The sequence below is a fragment of the Equus caballus genome, chromosome 1 (genome assembly GCF_041296265.1).
Source record: "Equus caballus isolate H_3958 breed thoroughbred chromosome 1, TB-T2T, whole genome shotgun sequence".
Taxonomy (NCBI): domain Eukaryota; kingdom Metazoa; phylum Chordata; class Mammalia; order Perissodactyla; family Equidae; genus Equus; species Equus caballus.
Genome location: NC_091684.1, coordinates 130,025,066 through 130,050,351, shown reverse-complemented (window position 1 = coordinate 130,050,351; position 25,286 = coordinate 130,025,066). Strand labels below are relative to the sequence as shown.

Here is a 25,286-nt window from a genome sequence, read left to right as displayed (position 1 = left end):
ATGAGATAAACAATAATCTAGAATCCAGGGCTTGCCCAGTGGCACAGCAGTTAAGTGCACACATTCTGCTTTGGTGACCTGGGTTTTGCCAGTTCAGATCCCAGGTGCGGACATGGCACCACTTGACAAGCCATGCTGTGGTAGGCTTCCCGCATATAAAGTAGAAGGAGAAGGGCACGGATGTTAGCTCAGGGCCAACTTTCCTTAGCCAAAAGAAGAGGATTGGCAGCAGATGTTAGCTCCAGGCTAATCTTCCTCAAAAAAAAATTTAGAATCATTAAAAAATAGAGCTGACAGTATGGAGGAAAGAATTAGTGATTTCAAGGATAGAAATAGAGATACGCTTCAGTTGGAGGAGGAGAGAGCACTAAGATTTTTTTAAAAATAAAGAAGTTCCTTCAGAAGTATTCAACTCAATTAGGAAAAGCAACATAAGGATTATACATATTCAAGGGGGAGAAAGGAGCAGAGAGCTTGTTTGAAGCAATAATAGCTGAAAACTTCCCAAACCTGGGGAAGGAACTGGACTTACAAACACGTTAAGCCGATAAAACTCCTAATTACATCAGTGTTAAAACACTTTCTCTAAGGCATATAATAGTAAAACTGGCAAAAGTCAATGACAAAGAAAAAATATTAAGCACAGCAATGTAGAAGAAAATAATCTACAAAGGAACCTCTGTCAGGCTCCTAGCAGATTTCTTGGCAGAAACCTTACAGGCTGGTAGAGAATGGAATGATATATTCCAAATACTGAAAGACAAAAACTTTCAGCCAAGAATACTCTATCCAGCAAAACTATCCTTCAGATATGATGGGAAATGAAAGCTTTCCCAGATAAACAAAAGCCAAGGAAGTTCATCACCACTAGACCTCCCTCATACCTGAAACAAAAAGACAAAGGTTTACAAAGCTCTTTGCAAGGAGATAAATACACAGACAAAATCAGAAAATTTCAGCTCTCTTTCAGAACAGTTAATTATAACTTAAAAGATAAAGGGAAGGAAAGCATAAAAAAAACTATAAACACTTCAGTTTAGTCACAAACTCACAACAGAAGACAGACTAATTTGTGACAACAATACCTGAGAAGGGGAAGAGGAGAGGGATGGAATCTGCTTAGACTAATGGAGATAAGACGTTTTCAGAAAATGGACTATCTCATCCACGAGATCTTTTACACAAACCTCCTGGTAACCACTAAACAAAAACTCAGAGCCACAATTCATAAATTAAGAAAAAAACATCACAGAAAACCACCAAACTGAAATGGCAGTCAGAATACAAGGGAAGAGAAACAATGGAAATATAGAACACTGAAAAACAAGAAGTAAAATGGTAATGTTAAGCCCTCATATATCAGTAATCACTATAAATATAAATGGATTGAATTCTCCAATCAAAAGACACAGAGTAGCTGGATGGATTGAAAAACAACATCCAACAATATGCTGCCTCCAAGAAACATGTCTCAGCTCTGAAGACAAATGCAGGCTCAGAATGAAGGAATGGAAGATGATACTCCAAGCAAATGGCAAACAAAAGAAAGCAGGTGTTGCCATACTTATATCAGGCAGAGCAGACTTCAGGATAAAAAAGTCAATGAGAGACAAAGAGGGACAGTATAAAATGATAAAAGGGACATTCTACCAAGAAGACCGAACATTTATGAATATTTATGCAGCTAATTCATGAGGACCAATGTATATATAGCAACTGTTAACAGACCTAAAGGGAGAAATTAACAACAACACAATAATAGTAGGGGACCTCAGCACCCCACTTATATCAGTGGATAGATCATCCAGATAGAAAGTCAACAAGAAAATAGTGGATTTAAATGAAACGCTAGGTCAGATGGACTTGATAGATATATAGAGAGCCTTCCATCCAAAAACAGCAGACTTCACATTATTCTCAAATGTACATACATCATTCTGAAAGATAAATCATATGTTGGGAAACAAGGCAAGCCTCAATAAATTTAGAAGATTGAAATCACGTCAAGCATCTCTCCAACCACAGTGCTATGAAACTAGAAATCAACTACAAGAAAAAAGCTAGGAAAGTCACAAATACGTGGAGAAAAAAACAACATGCTACTGAACAGCCATTGGATCAATGAAGAAATCAAAGGAGAAATCAAAAAATACCTAGAGACAAATGAAAATGAATATACAATATGTTAACTCTTATGGGATGCAGCAAAAGCGGTTCTAAGAGGAAAATTTATAGCATTACAGGCCCATCTCAACAAACAAGAAAATCTCGAATAACTAATCTACAAACTACACCTAACAACTAGAAAAAGATGAACAAACGAAGCCCAATGTCAGCAGTGGGAAATAATAAAAATTAGACCAGAAATAAATGAAATAGAGACTAAAAGACAATAGAAAGGATCAATGAAACTAAGAGCTAGTTCTTTGAGAAGATAAACAAAATCGACAAACCTCTAGCCAGACTCACTAAGAAAAAAAGAGAGAAGCCTCAAATAAATAAAATTAGAAATGGTAACAGAGAAATTACAACACATACCACAGAAATACAAAGGATTATAAGAGAATAGTATGAAAAACTATATGCCAACAAATTGGATAATGTAGAAGAAATAGATAAATTCTTAGACTGATAGAACCTCCTAAAATTGAATCAAGAAGAAATAGAGAATCTGAATAGACCAATCACAAGTAAAGAGATCTCAACATAAAGAATAAAATATCTAGGAATAAATTTAACCAAAGAAGTGAAAGACCTATACACTGAAAACTATAAGACATTATTGAAAGAAATTGAAGAAGATATAAAGAAATGGAAAGATATTCCATGTTCATGGAATGGAAGAATAAACATAGTTAAAATGTCCATATTACTTAAATCAATCTGCAGACTCAATGCAATCCTAATGACATTCTTCACAGAAATAGATCAAATAATCCTGAAATTTATATGGAACAACAAAAGACCCCAAATAGCCAAATTAATCCTGCAAAGTAAGCTGGAGGCATCACAATCCCTGACTTCAAAATATGCTACAAAGCTATAGTAATCAAAACAGCATTGCATTGGCGCAAAAACAGACACACAGATCAATGGAACAGAATTAAGAGCCCAGAAATAAAACCACACATCTATGGACAGCTAATCTTCAACAAAGGAGCCAAGAACATACAAAGGACAAAGGAAAGTCTCTTCAATAAATAGTGTTGGGGAATCTGCACAGCCACATGCAAAAGAATGAAAGTAGACCATTATCTTATACCCTATACAAAAATTAACTCAAAATGGATTAAAGACTCAACAAAGTAAGATGTAAAACCATAAAACTCCTAGAAGAAAATACAGGCAGTACACTCTTTGAGATCAGTCTTAGCAGCATCTTTTCAAATGCCATGTCTACTTAGGCAAGGGAAACAAAAGAAATAATAAACATGTGGGACTACATCACTCTAAAAAGCTCCTGCAAGGCAATGGAAACCATAAACGAAACAAAAAGACAACCCCCCAACTGGGAGAAAATATTTGTAAATCATATATCCGACAAGGGGTTAATTTCCAAAATATATAAAGAACTCATACAACTCAACAACAAAAAAAGAAACAACCTGATCAAAAAATGGACAGAGGATACAAACAGACATGTTTCCAAAGAAGATGTACAGATGACCAGCAGGCACATGAAAAGATGTTCAACATCACTAATTATTAGGGAAATGCACATCAAAACTACAATGAGATATCACCTTACACCTATCAGAATGGCTGTAATTACCAAGACAAAAAATAGCAAATGTTGGAGATGATGTGGAGAAAAGGGAACCCTCATACACTGCTGGTAGGAATACCAACCGGTGCAGCTACTGTGGAAAACAGTATGGAGTTTCTTTAAAAAATTAAAAATAGAAATACCATATGATCCAGTTCTGCCATTACTGGGCATTTATCCAAAGAACCTGAAATCAACTATTCAAAGAGATTTCTGCACCCCTATGTTCTTTTCAGCACTATTCACAATAGTTAAGATGTGAAAGCAACCCAAGTGCCCATCAACTGATGAATGGATAAAGAAGATGTGGTGTATATATATACAAAGGAATACTATCCAGCCATAAAAGAGACAAAATCATGCCATTTGCAACAACATGGGTGGACCTTGAGGATATTAAGTTAAGCAAAATAAGCCAGTCAGAGAAAGACAAACACCTTATGATTTCACTGGTATGTGAAGATAAACAAACACATGGATAAACAGAACAGATTAGTGGTTACCAGGAGGAAGGGTCGGGGCGGGGGAGGTGAAAGGGGTAAAAGGGCACATAGGTATGGGGATGGATACAAGCTAGACTATTGGTTGTGAGCACAGTGCAATCTATACTGATCAAACTGATAAATAGTAATCTACACCTGAAATTATACAAGGTTATAAACTATTATGACCTCAATAAAATAATTGGAAAAAAACCAACAAATGTTCTAATAAGAGGAAAAATATTGGAACACTGTCAGACAGCATCAAAAAATATTTAGGTGTGAGTGAATTGGGCAAAATGACTAATTCAGGTAAAACAAAAGTATTCATTCCTATTTTATTTCGTATTTTAGGGAGAAAAGTTCATATCGGTTTCATTCACTCATCTTTCTTTTATTGCTGCCACTATCTTAATTTAAGCCCTATTGCTTATGCTATTTTAACCAAACACAAAGAACAGTCAGTCATTTAACACTTTTATTGCCATGTACTTAGCACTTTGTTTAGTACTGTGGATGAAAGATGAGTGAGAGAGGGAACTTTTACAAAGGAGATGTTCTGAACACCTGCAAAACACTTGGCTTTATCAAAAATACAAGAGTAGTGAAACAATTTTATAAATGTATTATATTTGTTTAACAGAGTCTTTTGCATGTCTTCACCAATTTATCACATATAAATGAAGAAACTAAGGCTTAAAAAGACTGAGTTATTTGTCATCAGTCATCAGATTGGCAGCTAGGACCAAGCCTCCTGTTCTGGTATTCTTCCTTCTATACCTTATTTCCTGCCATCGTATCATCAAAGAGAGGTATTATCAGTCTGCAAGTACTTGTTAAATTTCTTCTGTGTTGAGATATGTATGATTTTTGTCTTCAAAGAGTTTATGTCATGATTGGAAAGCTAAGACTAATCAATAAGTTATTCTAGGGGCCAGCCCAGTGGCGCAGCGGTTAAGTTCGCACATTCCACTTCTCAGCAGCCCGGGGTTTGTCAGTTCGGATCCCGGGTGCGGACATGACACCGCTTGGCATGCCATGCTGTGGTAGGCGTTCCACATATAAAGTAGAGGAAGGTGGGCACAGATGTTAGCTCAGGGCCAGCCTTCCTCAGCAAAAAGAGGAGGATTGGCAGCAGTTAGCTCAGGGCTAATCTTCCTCAAAAGTAAATAAATAAATAAATAAGTTATTCTATACTACACAACAAGATTAAATTATTGAAGGCGTAAGCAGAAAGTGCTATTTAGTTCAGAGTTTGAGTCTATGGAAGTCCTTGGTGTATCTCTTACAAAGTTGGTATTTACAGGGTGATGTTGGCTGGAATTTTGTTTCTGATATGTGAACATTTAACTTTCACTATTTTAATAAAAATATTTCATTAATATAAAAAATTACTCTCATAATTCCCGTGAGTTGCTAGGATTTTTTTGTTATTTTGTTTGTTTAGTTTTTGACTTTCAATAGGGCAGGTATTGTTTGATTGATTGGTTTGGGGGTTTTAGTTTAGGATTTTTTGTAGTGGTTTATTGGTGTGGCTACAGGAAATGGTTGTGGAGTCATTTTTCCCACCTAACAGGCTAGGAGCCAAACAGGGACAAGAGGAACTGATCTAACAGATATTGGGCAAGATGAGCCAAAACCACATGTAACTATTTGTATATGTGAGACAAAATGTTCAGGAAAGATCTAGCAATGAAGTCTAAAAAAAAAAATACAATGTTTCCATGTTACCTTAAACATCCTTTTCAGAACTTAAATCAGGTGGCAAATATGAGGTAAATATATCATGGAATTCACTTCCCATCAATAACAGATGTAGATATTATGGAGTTGGAAACCATGTTCTACCCCATCTGCCCACTATGTCGTAGGCCCTCAGTAAAAGTTAACAAAATGTATTTACCAGTGTGGGTAAAATTTAGAATACAATCCATTGTTAATAAACAACTCGTCATTTCTAGGCCAGATTATTTTAATATAATTCTAAATATCTGTTTTTAGATCAAGGTTTGTTAAAAGTGAATAACTTTCCCCAAGACAATAAAAGTAAAAAATTGTTTTGCAATCTAATTAACCATAGTAATTGATAAATACTCTTCTCCATTTGACATATTGAGGCATTTTGTTTATGTCTCAAAAGGCTGCACAGAGATAGAGTTGACAGCTGTTATACCACTAATAAGATTAAAGTAAAGAAATTAGTTGTGTCGACTTTAATCTGCTGTTTAACACTGTAAACCACCTGGGGTCTTCTCCAGAGCCAACATGTAATTGTGAATTTAAAATTACATAACCGGATCCTACCTAAGAACATATCTAAAAACTTGCTAATCGTAACTGTCTTGTAATTAGACAAGGTAGAGTTTAGCACTAGAGTTTAAAATAAATGCTTTAATTTGATGCTCACCCTACATTTTTAAATGTATTATTGCACTAAAGTTTAACATTAATGTTTGAATTTGATGCTCACTCTACATTTTAAAATCTATTATTGTTATCTTTGAAACGTAACACCTCAGTTGGAGATTAATTTTAGGAAGTATGGAAAGTTTAATTAGTTGGTACTTAAAGTATATATGGTTTCCCAGCTAAAATTATATGTGTCTGTGGAATAACTAAACTGCCTATTCTAATTCTATCAAATTCACCAATTAAACAAAAACCCTTGAAATAACACATCTAGTTGAAGATTTCTTACTCCTTCCTCTGAGGCGTCATTATAATTAGAAAAATTGTTTAATTTAAAAGTTAATTTTAGTGGTATTAAAATGTACATTGTAGAATATGATATGCAATGTAATAATCATTTGTGATTGTTACATTGAGTTTTGATGCAAACTGAAGTATAGGATGCATATAATTTGCATCCCCACAGTGAAGACTGGTTGGTCAGGCCGCATAATTAGCATCTCTTGAAGAGCCCTGTCTTGAGCTGAGATTTGCTGTTCCTAGATGTTGGCTCCCCCACCATCTCCATCCACCGTTAAGTGTTCTAGCATCAGAAAGGATGAAGCTGAAGGCAGGGAAGACAGTGTAAGTTTATGCTAGTCATCACAGCACCAGTGGGAGAAATTTTCCTCTTCATCCACAGCTTACACTGATCCAAATGTCCAGTTGTCCACTGCAGAAAAAACCTCCCAAATTCTGTCACAAGTCCACCTTCTCTTTGGTCACAAAAATGTCAAGACTGAATTAATCTCTTCATTGTTAAATTTTCTGCATCATTCTTCTGTGTTCACATTTCTTGCTACGAAGACATTTTCTTATTAACGAAGACTTTTTATCTAATTGTACTAATTTAATATCTTTTAATTTTATCAACAAAATAATAACTCTTAAAGATTTCCATATATGCAAGAGCACATACAGGACTTCTTACAAATACATTTTCCATGTCAAATACCATTTTTCTCTACTTTTATTCAATATATTTTATTCTGATCAGTATTATATATCTAAAATATTTGGTACAACAGACCCAATGAACATTATTAAAATGAGACTGCATTTGAAAATTTTCTCCCTTGCCACCATAACTAACTTTATAAATGCAATCAGATAACACTGTCTTAGCAGTCTTTTAAGCACTGTATGTTGTTTTCTAATTTGAGATTGATTGGTTCAATAATATACACTAGAATATTTCCCCTTTCTGTAGAGGTGAGCTAAGAGATAGATCTGTTACTATCATCTGGTTTGCAAATGACAGCTGATTTTACTTCCTTTAAAATTTTAAGGATCATAAACTTTCCACATGTTTTCTAAGCTAGGTAGTGTGATTTCTTTACCTCTTTTGGGTGAGGAAAAGAGTATTATATTCATTCATTGTGTCAGTCAGTGTATATTTTTGAGTTCCTGCTGTGGACCAGCAAGTGTTTTAGGTGCTTTCTATACATCACAAAATAAAAGTTAATAAATATGCAAAAGATTTGAGTAGATACTTCACCAAAGAAGATACACAGATGGCAAATGAGTGTGAGAAAAGATGCTCAACATCAGTAGGAAATACAAATTAAAACCATAATAAGGTACTTTGTCATCACCTGTTAAAATTGCTTTAAAAACAAAACTCATACTACCAAGTGCTGGTGAGCATACAGAGCAATTGCAACTCTCTTACACTACTGGAAATGCAACATGGTACAGCCACTTTGGAAAACAGTGTGTAAGTTTCTCATAAAGTAAAGCATACACTTACTATATGGCCCAGCAATCCCACTCCTAGATAGTTACCCCAGAAAAATAAAAAAATATCTTCTCACAAAACCAATAAATGAATGTTTATAGCAGCTTTGTTCATAATTGCCCCAAACTGGAAACCACCCAAATATTCCTCAACTGGTGAATGAATAAGCAATCCATAAGCATAGAAAGTATCCATGCAATGAAATACTACTTAGAAATAAAAAGGAACAGACTACTAATGCATGCAACAACATGGATGAATCCAAATGCATTGTGCTAAATGAAAGAAGCCAGATTCAAAAGGCTACGTATGGAATGATTCCATTTACATGACATTCTGAAAAAGGCAAAACTATTGAAATAGGTAACAGATATATGATTGTCAGGGGTTGGGAGAGAAGCTGACTAGAAAGCAGCTGCCCAGGGGAATTTTTGGAGGTGATGATTCTGTTATCTTTATTTTGGTGGTGGTTTCACTACTGAATGCATTTATCAAAACTCTGTACACTAAAAAGGGTGAATGTTAACTATGTATAAATTGTACTTCAATTTTAAAAATTACATATTGAAAGAGCAGAAAAGAGCACATGATTTATAAGGAAAAGAGAATTAATTTATCATCCAACTTTTCAATAGCAATACTTTATTTCAGAAGATAATAGAGTAACACTTTTAATATACTGTAGAAAAGAAGATATATGCCAAGAACTTTATAGCCAGCAAAATCGACCTTCCTTTTTAAAAGGCACAAACACACTGTTCTCAACATGCAAGAACTCAGGGAATATCGTTCCCACAAGACCCTCCTAAGGAATCTAGTAGTGAACAAGCTTGTGACAAGCAAATAACTACAGATACATTTACATATGAACTGGTAGTGAGCATTAAATATGTAATTATAGCAGTAAAACTGAAGAAGATTAAGAGGGAGAGTATGGTATGAAATGACTGTATGTTCTGATAATATAGCTAGTACAACCTCTTTGGAGGTGAGGAATGGGTACAGCGTATGCCAAAATGTTTTTAACTTTTTTAGTAATCATAATTAGTGCTTGTACTGTTAGTTTTGTTATTCTGAAACTGGTATGTGTTGTAATATAGCATAAAAAAATGAGTAATTACGGATATTCTAATTCTGTCATCCTTGTTGCCCTGGAGGACCAAGATTCTCAGTGTCAAAAAAAAGGAGAGAGAGCTACTGTATAGAAGAATTTAAAGAAAAAAACTCTTAGTCCTGAATTTGAATCTGAAATATCAGTATGTATTCACAAGATATTTTAAGTAGGGAGCATGGTTCCTACCTCTGTTCATTCTAATGAGTGTTAAAGTAGAATAGTGGAAAATGTGGTTAATTAATGCGTTACATTCTGCTTGAAACAAGGAAGATAGTTGTCCCTTCATTAGACATCCCTGTGCTCAGCCATCTCTGTGCTGCAGACTGTGAGGGCCCCAAAAGGGATGAATCAGGCAAGGACCTTACCTGGAAGTAACTTAGAGTGGTTAAGTGATATAGCTAGAGTGTTCAGTGATTTGACACGAGTCTCAGTTTTCAGCCTCAAGAATTGGCATATGCAGCCTTTAGGTGGACCACTCCTGCAGAGCCAGGCGGAGATTACAGGTCCTGTTCTGTGATGAGGCCACTCATTTGGTGGGTCCAGTTAGAGCATTAGAATTCTAACTGCAAGTAGATCCCCCTAGTTTCAGATAATGCTTTTTAATAATATCTAAAGAAGTTCTTTTCGTTTGGAGTTTTATAAAGACAAAGCATATTTTGAGAATGACAATGATATGAACCATATACCATTTATTAAAATGCTTAGTGTGAACCAAATGTACTTGATAAATTATAATATGTATTAGGACTCTACTTATAACATTCATTTCTCCCTTTCCTAAGGAACTGATATTACTTCAGGTCTGTGTGGTCTGGTTCTGTCTAGATAATCTTTCCTCAAACTAATCCTATATCATTTGCTAACCGTCCTCTATATTTTGTGAGAATCTGTCCCTTTTCTACACTTACCCACATCAGGCCAATCTCTTTCTTATGTAAGGGGTGAAACAGTAATTGATGAAAATTCTAAGTTTCTCTTTGCAGCTATATTAATAATGTGACTATGATACTTGCTGTGCCTACTTGTCACAGAATTTTTTTCTGCAGGAACTTAAAGGTGTTCACTCTCCCCCCATGTATGTAAACTATGTATCATTTATTAAATGGTTAATGCAAACCAAAGGTATTTGATAAATTATAGTATATTTTGAGACTCTGGTTTTAAAATGCTCATGGCAGTTATTTTAAAATGAGTTGTCTGCTCTCTTGACACAGGTGTAAGATGGTGGCTTTTGATAACAGTGTTTTCTGAAAAGTCTTAACCACCGCAAACTGCATAGGGATATAGATTATATACTTCCTAAGTTATATTATCAAATCCTCGTAGGCTGCAGCCACCTGGGATTTTTCTATTTAACTATGTCATAATTTCTTAGGTAATAATCTTATATTTAATTTCTGTCCTTTTTGTATGTAAATATGTTCCCACACTTATTGCCACAATACTCAGTTTTGTGGTGCCTTGTCTATCCTCTGTTTTTCAGAGGAAACATTTTCAGTGAGAAGACTTACTGACACAAGATTCACTCATGTAGTCATGATTATTTGAAGCAGAAAGCCTTTATCTCAACCCAATCACAGTGTGCTTTTGACAAAATGGACAGTAAGATTTTCATGTCTTCTCAGAAGACACTTTTAAAATCTGGGGCTTTCTATTTGATGTTAAAAAGTACTTCCAGTTGTTTGAGTTTTAAATTACAGGGAAAGCTGCTTGGGCAGACCACCCAGGCTGGGTTCAAAGAGGAGATCTTTCTAAGACAGGTGCTCTTCAAATAGAGATTGTCTTTTCAAACAAGTTTTACTGAGTGAAAAAGTTTTTCCTGACCATGAGATTTTTGGTCCCCCGCTTTTTTTTCTCCTCAGAAAGTAGTTTCTTTGTGGAAGTTCCTTGGGAGAGTTTTGTGAGCATATTATTATATGGATGCACATTCCTCACTTCGCCAATAACGCCTTTTCTTTAATGTGAAGCACAGAGAGCATCAGGACAAAATCCTATACTATGTGTTGTTTGGTTTTTTATGTGTATGTTTAATTATGCCTTATGATAACCCACAAAAGATTTTAGACAAGTTTTAGGGATTTTAGTGACTAAAACAGAAAAATAGAAATTAAAAATCAAGGCTATAAAAATTATAGATCAAAACCAAAGGGAAAATAGGATACAATTACAAAGCTGTAAAGGTTATAGTCGTTCTAAATGTAGTACCCTCATTATTTTTAAGCCTTTAAGGTTCTACAATTTTATATATTAATCCTACAATAAAGCTTCAGTACACAAAACAATGTGATATAGGTGCAATGCTTGACAAAATTATCAATTAGGCTAGGAAACTGGGAATATATCCTCTACACAGTTAGGATAAAGGTGGCATTTCAAACCAGTAGAGAAAAGGTGGAAATAAATTTAGGCTTCTGCCTCATACTACACATCAAAATAAATTCTAAATGACTTGATAGTGAATTGTTAAACCATAAAATTACCACACCTAGTGATAATTCAAGGAAAAATAAATACAAATGGCTAGATAGAAATGTATAATTACCTCATCTCATAGTGAAGAATAACTTTTTAAAGGATAGGAGGAAGGGAAGAAAAAATAAAACCATAAAAAATTGTTAGACTACATAAAATTATTTGGCTTCAGTACATAAAAAATACCTCAAAAATAACGTAAGCAAAATGAAAGGCAATAGGTAAACTGGAAAAAATATTAACAACATGTATTAACCCTTTGTTATATTTATAATGAGAGAATCCTTATAAATCATTAAGAAAAAGATGAAAACCTCCAAAACAAATTTGAAGTAGAGGATAAGAATATTAACAAAAATAATAAAGCAAACCCCTACCTTATACCTTATCCCACAATCAGTTTTGTATCATGGATTTAAATGTAAAATCTATGAAAATATTAGAAATAAATTTAAAAGAATATTTTTATAATCTTGAAGTGAGAAGCTTCTTCTAAGTCTGACACAAAAGCCAGATGTACTAAGGGAAAAGTTAGAAAGATTTTATCAAATAAAAATAAAACACTCTTTATGAAGAAAAGCAAAAGAAATTTAGATAAGCAACAAACTGGAGAATTTATTTACAGCATACTGTGATCAAAGGTTAACATCTTTATTATCAGTAAAAAGTCTTATAAATCAATAAGAAAAAGGCAAACCCCCCAATAGAAAAATGGCTAAAAAGTTCACAGTGATGATTCAAGAAAATATAAATACACGTAGCTAATAAGCACATGAAAATGTCTTTAGTCACACTAGTAATGAAACACAACCTTTAAAAATACCGTTTTTAGTTGTCAAACTGGTAAAGAATTTTTAAAATGAGATTATCCAGTGTTGGTGACAGCATGGAGAAACTCTTTTTCTGGGAGTATAAATTGGCTTAAAATATTTTCTTGTGGAGGGCAATTTGAATTTGGCAGTTCTATCAAAAATCTTTAAAATGTTCATATCCTTTGACCCAAATTATCATTACTGGAAATTTACCTTAAGGAAGCAGAATGATTTGTCCAGTATAGCTAATGTGATCATGGGTTATGCTGTTGAGCACATCCCATGTTTGCTGTTGAGCACATCCTATGTTTGTGGAGTTCCCAACCATATAAGGTAGCCCTCCCACTACAGAACCTGCGAATGCCAGATATTTCCTTCCCAGTCTTCGTTGTGTCTAGGATATGGGCTTCTCACTTAGGCTTCACAACCCAGCATACCCATTCCAGACTTGTACTCTGAAGCTAATGAAGTAAACAAGCAAGGACATCACAAACTTTCTTCTTTTGACATTTGGAGGCAGCTGCATCTAGTGTCCAAAGTCACAGTGTGAGTTCAATCTGTGGCATATGGCGCCCAGTAGTTTTTTTCAGCGGATCAGTTGGTAGTATGTGCTTTGGGTATTGGTCATGGCAGTGTAACTTCTACGGCTGTGTTTTATAAATCCTATGATATACCAATAACCTGGCAGTTGATTCCCTTTCTGTTTAAATCAGCCAGAGCTTTCTTCTTGTGGCTTGTAACTAAGAACTCTGACTGTTAAAATAGCATTATTTATAACATTGAAAATTAGACACAATAGTAAGGGATTGGTTGACATAAAATCTTATATTCATAGGATGACACTGTTCAGCCTTTTAAAATCATGCAGTTTTTCTCAGTTTAAGTATTTTAATCAGGAAAGGAATTTAGAATAAGACGTTAGATGCTTACAAAATTGTTGGAAGGGGTTGTAGACCTGGATTGACTCCAAAACAATACCAAACATATCCACTGGGGGGTGCTTCTCCCTCTGGGGCCAATACAAGTAAGGAAGGAAATAAGCTAATACCACACACAACTGTCTCTCACACTCAGGAAACCACAGAATGGGTACCTGAAGCTGCAGATGAGAGATTATGAAATCAAATCCAGTAGCACAAGTTATCCCACTGGTTCTTGTCACCCAGAAGCTGAAAAATAGAACCTGGAATGCTGCTGCAGGAAAGCCTGACATTTCCAAACCTTGCTTAATAGCAACAATAGCCAAGAGCCACAGGAAGATGGACTTGATTTACTTCAACCTCCAAATCTTATATGATACTATTTGTGTAGGGGGAAAAAACTCTTACATATGCATAGACTCTCTCTGGAAGGATTGTAACCTAGTAACCATGGTGATTTCTAAGGTGGGAAATTGAGTGGCTGATGCACATAAGTAAGAGAACAATGCTTTTCACCATATACCCTTTTTGTGGGCATATGTTGTACTATGGTCATCACTCCTGTTCAAAAAGTTACCAAGTTAAATTTTCATTTAATTTTAAATGTAAATAATTTGAATTTAAATCAAAGCTCAGTAGTTTTTACTGTACTCCAAGGGAATGCACTTCCAGGCCTCTGAGGAGCCCTTCAAGGCTCTGTGAGAGGAGGGAGCAGAGTAGGGCCCTGGGTCCACCGCTTCTGTTTCAGTCAGAGCAGCTCTGAGTTTATCTGTTCTATAGTTTACGCTTCTGAGTAAGAGTTTGTAAGCTTTTAAGCTTCTAAGGAGGCATTCTGCTACTTTTTTAAAACTGAAGACACTGTTCACTCAGCATAATACCCTCAAGGTAACGAAAAAAAAAAGACCAGTGTTACAGAAGAATATTAAGTGTCATGGAGAAATATTCATTATATATTTGTTAAATAAATATATATAAGAATATAAAGCCTGGAAGTACAAATATCAAATTATCTCTTGATAGTTTTTTACTATTTCTTTGTGCTTCTCTTTCCCAAATTTATTACAATTATTTTTATAATCATAAATACATGCTATTTATTCAATTTTAAAAAAGAACTGTCTTTGCAAAATCTAGATATGTTATCTAATAAATGAAATGGTGCTTATTTGCATTTATGAAGGATTTGCTTAGTAGAACCTCTAACCAAGGGTCATAATGACTTACCTGTGTACCAAGGTTTTTCTGTACAGCCCTCAGTGATTGAATGAGGCCAGACAGAGCTGAGTCTCCTCCTGGCTCTCTTCAACTTAAAGTTCTTTCCATTGTTCATGCCAGCATACCTTGAAAAGATTTGGGAAGCAATGTGCTTTATTAACCTGGAAATAATAGCTTCTATAGCATGCTTTATTTGATTCAATTTATTAATATTTCATTTGTGCCTTATTCATAACAAGAATAATACTAATAACCCTAATAAAGGCTATAATTTATTAAGTATTTCACCATTTGCCAGGCACTGCCCTAAATATTTTACAGATATCATGTCATTTAATTCTCATGACAACCGTGTGAAGCTTAGGTAATATTATCTCAGTTTTATAGGTGAGAAAATGGATGCTAAGATGTTAAATGAGTAAGTTACTAAAATCTCAAATGACAGAACTGGGATTCTAACCTAGATATATCTTATTCCGATGTCTCTACTCTTATACCCTACCAATAGAGTATATACTCATACTCTACCAATAAACCCTATTATGCCCAGTTCTCAGGGACCTATCAATTATGTGAAGCACAAGATACAACTATATCAGTTAAACAGATGGTTACAGATACAACAGGGGCTCTCTTCACCATCTCTCTCCCACTACAGTGTCAGTTCCATGAGGACAGAGAGCCTCCATGAGGTCTTGTCCACCTAGCATAGTGCCTGGAAAATCCATTGACACGTAGACGTTTGTTGAGTGAATACATACTCACATGGTAGTTCTTAGAACTGTACTTCTCAACTCTGGGTGCACCTCAGAAGTGCCCATAGAGCTTTTGAAACATGCAGATGTCTGGAGCTCACCCATCCCCCAGCTATCATCTCCAGGGGAGGAACTCAGGCAAGTATATGTTTTTAAAGATCTATAGGTAATTTCAGTGCTCAGTCAAACTGTAGAACCTGACTTTTAGAGCAGTGGTTTTCTGACTTAAAGGTGCATCAGAATTACCTGTAGAAGTTGTCAAAGCACAAGTTGCTGGAGTTCAGCCCAAGAGTTTCTATTTAGTAGGTCTAGGATGAAGCCTAGGAATTTGCATTTCTAAAAAGTTCCCAGTTGATATTGATGTCACTCGTCCATGGATCACACTTTAAGAATTATTGTTCTTGAGGACTGATTAGAAGAGACTAAATCAAAACATTTGTACATGGAACTTAAGCAGGAGATTTATTCAGGCTAGAATCAACATTGAACACTCAGGCAATGCAGGTTTTAATTAGAGTCTTCAAAGCACCCAGAAGAGTGCTCATTGAGTTTGTTGCTCCAAAAGTTTCTTTAAACAATGAAATATAATTTTTTTTCTGGTGAGGAAGATTGGCCCTGAGCTAACATCTGTTTCCCATCTTTCTCTTTTTGCTTGAGGAAGATTGTCACTGAGCTAACATCTGTGTCAATCTTCCTCTATTTTGTATGTGGGACGCTGCTACAGCATGGCTTGATGAGCAGTGTGTACGTCTGTGCCCGCGATCTGAACCCCTAGACCCCGGGCTGCTGAAGTGGAGCTTGCAAACTTAACCACTATACCACCTGGCTGGCCCTGGCATATACTTTTTTTAATCCCTAAAAGAAAGCATTTCTTTGACCACTTTGACCTTACACTGTTGTACTCTCTAGGTCCTCCTCTGCTGAGGCACTCTGGAACCATGTCCACACCTCCAAGCAGGTGTGTTGCTCACTCCTCAGAACTCTGCAGTTCTTGTCTCACAGGGAAAGCCTCTAGTTTCTCCTCATGTGTGCTCCCTCCTTCTGTCATTTGCCCTTTTCTTGGACCAGAAGATCTGGCAACAGAAGCTTTGACAGACCCTTTTTTCTGGGTTTATTCCAAGAATTTTAGATCCCAAAGTTCCTGGGTAATATCTAATCTTAGATTATTAAGATATTATCAGATGGACTGGTAAATATGTTTCCATTGTCTGCTGCTGCAACTAAGAAATTAATAAGAGGCAAGTACTAGGTACAAATGAACACTGGACTTTGGATAAAAATTATAAGCTTTTATGTCTAGCTGATGGTCCTTGTACCTAATAGTATTTGGCTTGGTTTTTAGAGTGTCTTCCATCCCATGCCTCTTGCTATTGTACTATTCATTTTACGTATTCTAAATTGTTTAGAGAAGAGCTGCTCAGGTTTTATAAATGATGTTTTTCTCCTTCTATTAGGTCTCTCTGCAATGCAGTCAATGTTTACAACCTCACCTGCAATAATTGTTCAGAAAACTGCACTGATGTTCTGTTTAGTAACAAGATTACCTTTTTAATGGACCTCCTGATACACCAGTTGACGGTATGTAAGATTATTGCTTTGAGTTAGAAGCAGTTAAGGTTTGAAAAATATTCCCTGTGGAGAAAACTAAAAGAATTTAGCTTATTTACTCTTCAGATGGAAAAAAGTAAAGATCATTGGAAGAGTTAAATAGGGACTGGCAAAGAAACCACTTAATTTGAAAATCTCATATTGGATTCTCTTTAGTTCCAATATTTAATGGATAATATACTTGTAACACTTGCCAAGATCACAGATTTACATGGTTAGACTGAAGCTTTGGAATCGGCTAGACTCAAAGCCAAACCTCTGAAGCCACAGGAATGAGTGTGCTATAGAAGAGAAGAAAGCTCAGAAAACCTCAAAACCTCTCTTGCTAGCTCAGTTAAAAGGGTTAGTTTAAAAAGGACTTTTTGATGGCCATTGATTTTATTTTTTAAGCAAGAAAGTCCTCTGCCAGAAACGGACAAACCTGTTATACTTTTGAAAGTGGAACAAGCAGCCAATTGTAGCCTTAAATTTTATTTTAGTTCACAGATGTTCCAAGAGGTAAGCTCAGTGTAATATCTAAAGGTTTAGGTCTGTGAACTGCAGTCTCCAGAACACAGCCCTGGGGCCAGAAGTTTCCTGGTGAAGTTTCTGAGCCCCTGAGGTATTGGCACAAAATCATTCTCAAGCTGCAAGTTTACAACATAAGAGATTTATTTTTCAGAACCGATCTACTTTTACTCAGCACATAGTTCTAATAGCTCTTCCTAAACTACATGCCTTTTGCTCTCTTTCCTCCTCCATCTGGTTAATTTCTACACATTCTGCAGACCTTAACTGAGACATAATGGCTCCTTCTTCATGAAACCTTCCCCAGCCTGACTCTTTCCCCAAGTCTAGGTGTTAGGTATTCTTCTTATATGCTCTAGGCATTACATCTTTCGTAGAATTGATCACATTAGCTATTTACTTGTCCATTTTCTATGTTAGACATAAACTCAACAAGGACAGAAGGTAACTGAACACTCTATCCAAGATCCTAATACAGGGCCTGGCAGTAGATTCAGTCATTGATGAATATGTGAGTGAATAAATGGATCCCCACGTGTCTCAAGCTGAAAATCAGAAAGGAAATGTATGAAGCCCTTACAGGGAAGTGTACTGACAATGAAAGGGGACAGCAATGAGAGAGAACAAAGACACAGACCTAGAGCTGTTACACAGTTACAACAATGGGTATTTATAATGATGATACTGAGTCATCACTTGAGGGCTAAATTAAATATGGTTTATCTATAAAAGAAAGGAATAAAATATTGGTAGGACGTTTTAGCAAAAAATTCTGTCAGAAATAGTTGAAAGGCAGGGACAAGGAGAAAATACTTAGCATTTTAATATATATTGCCTCATTTAATTTTTAAAACATAAAGTCAGTATTATTGTCCAGTTTTACAGATGAGGAAACTTGAGTCCCAAAGGGATTGGCTTGCCCAAAGATACATAAATAGTAAGTCACAGAGCCAAGAGTCAAACTTACATCTGTCAAACCCAAATTGAGGGATATTCTACACAATAACTGGCTGATACTTTTCAAAAGTGTCCATGTCATGAAAGACAAGGAAAGATTGGGGAACTGTCACAGATTGGAGGAGACTTAGGAGACCTGACAATTCAGTGTAGTATGGGATCCTAGACCAAAAAAAGGACATTAGTGGGAAAATTGGGAAATTCAAATAAGGTCTATAGAATAGTCAGTTTTATTGGCTCAATGTTAATTTCCTGCTTTCCATAATTATACTGTGGTTTTGTAAGATGTTAACAGTAGGAGATAGTAATTGAAGGGAACTCTACTATTTTTGCAATATATCTGTTAGTTTAAAATTATTTCAAAATAAGAAGTGACAAATAAAAAACCAAATCCCATGCTCTTCCCCTGTTCCATGCTGCATCATCTGGAAGAATTTACTTCGTGAAACTTATTCTGTATTGGTAATGGAAGAAGAGACATTAGTGTACTTTGAACAGAACAAGTAATGAAAGAGAAGGGCATTTGAAATGTGAAGGAATGAAGAAGATGACTTACGGACAGTATCTTCCATCCTAGTACTTCATTCTTTTCTGGTCAAAACCTATTTTTATTGAGAGAGATCATATGAGGTAGTTTATTTATTCTCTCATTTAATAGTTAAGTGCCTGCTATTTCCAATTCCAGAGAAGCATAGGATATGATCCCAACCATCCAGGAAATCCCTGCTTAGGAGTGGGAACAGATATTTAGGTTTCATATGGTAAATGATGTGATGGCAGCCTATACAGAGTACAGTGGAGAGGAGAATACAGGAGAAGAAGGAGTTCACTAGTTCTGCCTGGGACATCACAGAGGAGGGACATTTGAGCTAGACCTCAGTTCCTTGAAATAGCTATCATTTTTTTTTCTGCAGTAACATTGGATTATATAGCTTTCAGATGTACATCATAATATATTTCAACTTCTGTGTAGATCACTTCATGTTCACCACCCAAAAACTAATTATAGTGCATCCCCTCACATGTGAGCCTAATCACCCCTTTTGCCCTCCCCTCTCCCCTCTTCCCCTATGGTAACCACCAATCCAATCTCCATTGCTATGTGTTTGTTTGTCATTATTGTTATCTTCTACTTATGAATGAGATCACATGGTATTTGGCTTTCTCCCTCTGACTTATTTCACTTCTCATAATAACCTGAAGGTCCATCCACGTTGTCACAAATGGCTGGATTTCATCACTTCTTGTGGCTGAGTAGTATTCCATTGTGTATATATACCACATCTTCTTTATCCATTCGTCCCTTGATGGGCACCTAGGTTGCTTCCAAGTCTTGGCGATTGTGTATAATGCTTCAGTGAACATAGGGGTGCATGTATCTTTATGCATTTGTGTTTTCAAGTTCTTTGGACAGATACCCAGCAGTGGGATAGCTGGATCATATGGTAGATCTATTCTTAATTTTCTGAGGATGCTCCATACTGCTTTCCATAGTGGCTGCACCAGTTTGCACTCCCACCAGCAGTGTACGAGGGTTCCCTTCTCGCCACATCCTCTCCAACACTTGTTGTTTCCTGTCTTGTTAATTATAGCCATTCTGACCGGAGTGAGGTGATACCTCATTGTAGTTTTGATTTGCATTTCCCTGATGGCTAATGATGTTGAGCATCTTTTCATATGCCTGTTGGCCATCTGTATATCATCTTTGGAGAAATCTCTGTTCAGATCTTTTGCCCATTATTTAACTGAGTTGTTGGTTACATTTCTTTTCTTTTAAGTATTGGTGAGCTTGGACAGGACCCACAGGACCACTCACCCCATCAACGCAGTCCTGGTCTGTATGCATTTCCCAGCCCCCTGGAGCGTACCCTGATGCCCCACTGCAAACGCCCCCACCTCTCCACTAGTGCCCCCCACAGTTACCCTGGTCTTCACACAGGTCCCACCACACAGAGGTGGACACACTCACCTGCCTGTAGAGGATAAAGGCACCCAGAAAATGCAGGCCGACAAGAAGCCTGAGGGCTTACTCTTGGGTGGGGCGGGTCCCTAGACTGGGCTGCCTGCCCTGGCTGAACTGGATTAAATCTGTGCTCTAGTGGGTGTGGCAGCCCCCTGGGCTAACAGGCCTGGGGAAGAACCTCAGTGGCGTCTGCCCAGGGTCTGTGTCAGCACGCCTGGACCGGGTCAGAACAATGACCCTGACCAATGTCTCAGTCTCTGGAGAGATCCCCCCTCTCATCGAGATGCCCCCAGAGCCCACCAGGTGAGTCTCTTCACCAAAGGACTGTCAGCCTTCTCTCTGGTGATTTTAGGTTGCTGAGACGGGGAAGTTTGTGCTTGGGCCCTTGAAAACCCGGGTCTTTTCGGCTTTCGCCCGATAGCTTTTCTGCGGATATTCCCCGCTGCAGTTAATGGCCAGCGAAGCCAGATAATGAGACCCTCGTCTCAGTAGTTGTGTTGAGTCTGAAGGATGCTTATAGCAGTATAAGCCCCCACTCCGGACCTCACTCCTGCAGGGAGGACTGTGTACCTTAGGATGGCTCCCGCTTGGGCGGCTGAGAAATTCCGCTGCTCCCAAAGGTGACTTTTTCTCTCTAGCAGGAATTTCTGCCCCTTCCACCTTAGTCAGGACTGTCCCTTGTTGTGGGGGTTCTTTTTATCCAGTTTTCAGTTTTCTATACAAGATAATTTTTCCAAAAATAGTTGTAACCTGGTTGTGTTCTTGGGAGGAGATGAGTTCAGAGTCTGCTTACGCCGCCGTCTTGACGAGATCTCTAATGGACTTTGAAATAGCTATCATTTATTAAGCATCTACCATGTACAGGGAGTTTGTAAGTAGCTTGATCCTCTCCCTTTTCTTTGAAAGCCCCAGTTTCTTTTGAATAATATTTCCTTGCTTGTGACCTCAGGGTTTCTTGACATTCAGAAAAGCTTTTAATCTCCCAGCCAATGGATTTCATCACATTCTGTGTTTATTTTGCTCAATATTGAACTGGGATCCTGGGACATTTGTTTGCCAAACACATTTTATTCCACCTTTCCTTATACGTGGCAGTTCCTGGTTTTTAAAGTTCCTTTTAGGCTCTTTATTCTCTAGCTGTCAATTCTAATACTGCTGTGACTGAGTTTGTGGCAGTTGGGAGAGGTGGGTGTGTTTCCTAATTTTCAGGAGGTGGAGGTGGTGGTGGCTATTGATGGTTTTTACATTTCTGTAAATCACTTGAGTGCATTTCCATTTTTCTTGCTCACTTGTTTTGAGGCAGAGTTACTGGAATGTGGACCACAAACTTATTAGTACTCTTTAAGTAAAGAATAGAAAATAGTCATCAAGACATTTTCCAGGGGCCGGCCCGGTGCCGCAGCAGTTAAGTTTGCATGTTCCACTTCGGCGGCCCAGGGTTCTCTGGTTCACATCCGGGGTGCAGACATGGCACCATTTGGCAAGTCATGCTATGGCAGGTGTCCCACTTATAAAGTAGAGGAAGATGGGCATGGATGTTAGCTCAGTGCCAGTCTTCCTCAGCAAAAAGAAGAGGACTGGTGGGAGCTATTAGCTCAGGGCTAATCTTCCTCAAAAAAAAAAAAAAGACATTTTCCAGAAGGATTAGAAAGAAACATAAAGAAGCTAATTAATTGAGATAGGATAGTGTTTATAAGACATCTGATTATGAGGCACTTCAGCCTTTCTGGTTCATTAGCAAACTGAGATGGTTTAGAAGACGTTTTTTTCTAGTCTAGCTGCTTAGAGTTTGTTTTCGCACTCTCATATTTCATTTCAGTTATGCGCAAAGCACTGCAGACACCAGGGTTACAGAGGTAGATTAGACACACTTGCTTCACTCTAGAAGCCCACAGTTAAGGAAGGAAGAACTTGCATATATGAATATTAAAGAAAAGCTATAAGAAGTTTGGTAACACAATCAGAGCTACAGCGTAACCCAAGTGACCTAGAACAGTACTTGGCACATAAGAGGTACTTGTTAAATATTTGATCAATGAATGAATAAATTCTAACTTGGGGCACTAGAGACACTTTTGGGAAGAAATTAAATTCGACTATGTCTTGAGGAAGGGTAGAAATTCTATAATTCTAGGTTATGATTTTTACAAAAGATAAATTAGCACATGTGTCACTGTAAAAGTATGTGCTTTTTCTTGCAGTATAGATTCAAAGTAGGATTTTTAGGGTAAGCTGCTGGGGAATTTATTTGGAGCCCTGCGAAAACAGTATATTTAGATGGGCATGATCTAGGGTGAAGGCCAACACAGATGTATTATCTTTCAAGAAGCATGAAAGCTTTAATGTATGTTACAGCAGGTTTCTTCCTGCATTCAGTAAGTTATTGTTAACATCTTCTCTGTACCTAAATCATTCAGTGCATGTAACAGTGGGTGTCTAGCTTCAAATTGTCTCCTTGAGGAGACCAGACATGCACATTGGAAGGCAATAAAAAGACCAGTGAAAAGAGCAGGACGGCAGAATAGGAGGTCCCAGCCCTTGTTCCACCACGGAGTTACCAACTTAACAACAATGTACAGGTCAATATACCATTAGGAGAACTCCAGAAAACAGTTAAGATGTTGTAGTACACTGGGCAATTTCAAAGGCAGAAACAGCCACATTGAAATGGGTAAGAAGACATGTTTAACTTTACTTGTGACCACCCCTCTCCCAAGCTGGCACAACTTAGCCACTGGCAGATAATACCCCAGCTTAGAGGTTCTCCTTCAGGAGAGAGAGAGAGAGAAGAGTAGCATGTGAGTCTAGCATTCTGGCTTTTTGATGGGCTGCCCAAGGAACTTGTACCTATCTCACTTGATTCAGGGCACTGGTGGGGACCTGGCATACTCTGGATGCCTGGCTGCCCCTGAGAACAAGAGAGAGCATGGCAACTTGCTGCTGTAGAACCAGAGAACTTGCAGTGCTGCAGCCAGACACCAGAGGGAGCAAGAGAGAAAAGAGAAATCACACACATAGGCCCAAGAAGTTGCATCCCCCAACAATAAAGCTTTAGAGACCCCCAGATTCCCTAGCCAAGGTGCTTGATATCTTCCCCTTTACAAAGCCAGTATATAAAAAGAAGAGGTGACTGTTGTTTAGATGTGCAGATCCCAGCAGAGAGTTATGAGACACACAAAGAAACAGGGAACCATGGCCCATATGGAGGAACAAGATAAGTCTCCAGCAACCAATCCTAAAGAAACAGATGTGTGAATTAAATGAGGAAGAATTCAAAATAATCATTATAAAGATGCTCTGTGAGCTCCAGAATATGACTATAAATAAAATAAAAATAGCAACAAAGAGATAAAAAATATAAAAAGAACCAAACAGAAGTTTTAGAGCAGAAGAATGCAATAATTAAACTGAAAAATTAGCTAGAGAATTTCAAGAACAGATTTGATCAAGCAGAAGAAAGAATTGGCAAACTCAAAGACAGGTCATTTAAAATTATCCAGTCACAGGAACAAAAGAAAAAAGAATGAAAAAGAGTGCTGAATGTCTAAGATGAAAAATTCAAATTGCTAAAAGAAAAAAATGCCAACCAAAAACACTATCCAGCAAAGCTATCCTTCAAAAATTAAGGAGAAGTAAAAACTTTCCCTGATAATCAAAAGCTGTGGCAATTCATCACTACTAGACCTGCCTTACAAGCAGGGAGTAAGGGAGTCCTTCAATAGAGTCCTTCAAATAGAGCAAAAACATTCTAAATAGCAACACGAAAGCATATGAGAGTATAAAGCTCACTGGTACAGGTAAAGATATAAACAAGTAAAGAATGCTCTAATACTGTAATGTGGGGTGTAAATCACTCTTAATTGTGGTATACAAATGAAAAGACAAAAATATACAAATAACTATAACTATTAAAATAAGTTGAAGAGTGACATCAGCATCCTGGCAGGGTGAGCTCTCCTGGTGATCTCTCCCCTCCACAATAGAATGAAAAAGACGTTCATACTCCAGCACAAGACATCCACGCAACAAAAAAGACGTCTAGAGATCCACAAAACCATACGTTGGAGGATGGAGAGGCTGGAGCCCCCCTCAGAGGAGGCAGAACGTGGTAAGAGCAAACTTCGCTCCTTCCCCAAAAAGACTGCAATATGGGACTGACCACCACCTCTTAGAAGGAATGAAGGGGGGGATGCTCATTCACAGGAACATCAAAGATCTTTGAGTTCCCTTGCAGCCTAGGGGAAAGCCTGCTGCTGAGGTGAAAGCTATCACGGAGATGACTTCATCAAGCCAACACCCAGGAGAGCACTTAGCAAGGGCACAGCAAGTAAGCCTGCGAGAGCATGAAGAAGAAAGCCCCCCTCCTCCCTACTCGCCCAGCACTGGCTCCAGTGCCAGGGATCCCAGCAGAATTCAGAGGGCTTAGGATACACAGCTCTTGACCCCAGTACTACCTAAATGGGTAGTAATGGTGAGCAGTAATACCAGGATGTGGAAGAACAGAGGCACACTCTCTAACAGAATCAAAA

The 25,286-nt window shown here is 37.3% G+C and overlaps 1 protein-coding gene across 50 annotated transcripts in view; it reads left to right on the top strand.

Annotated features, from left to right (window-relative positions):
- SCAPER (S-phase cyclin A associated protein in the ER) overlaps nucleotides 1-25,286 on the top strand; it is a 521,075-nt gene that overhangs the window by 362,764 nt on the left and 133,025 nt on the right. For all 50 annotated transcript variants that reach the window (XR_011438966.1, XR_011439156.1, XR_011439026.1 and 47 more), the window contains 1 exon segment: nucleotides 17,177-17,300. Coding sequence is in view for 47 of the 50 variants with exons in the window: in XM_070267830.1 (XP_070123931.1) it covers nucleotides 17,177-17,300 (124 nt within the window). In the remaining 3 variants the exon portion in view is untranslated.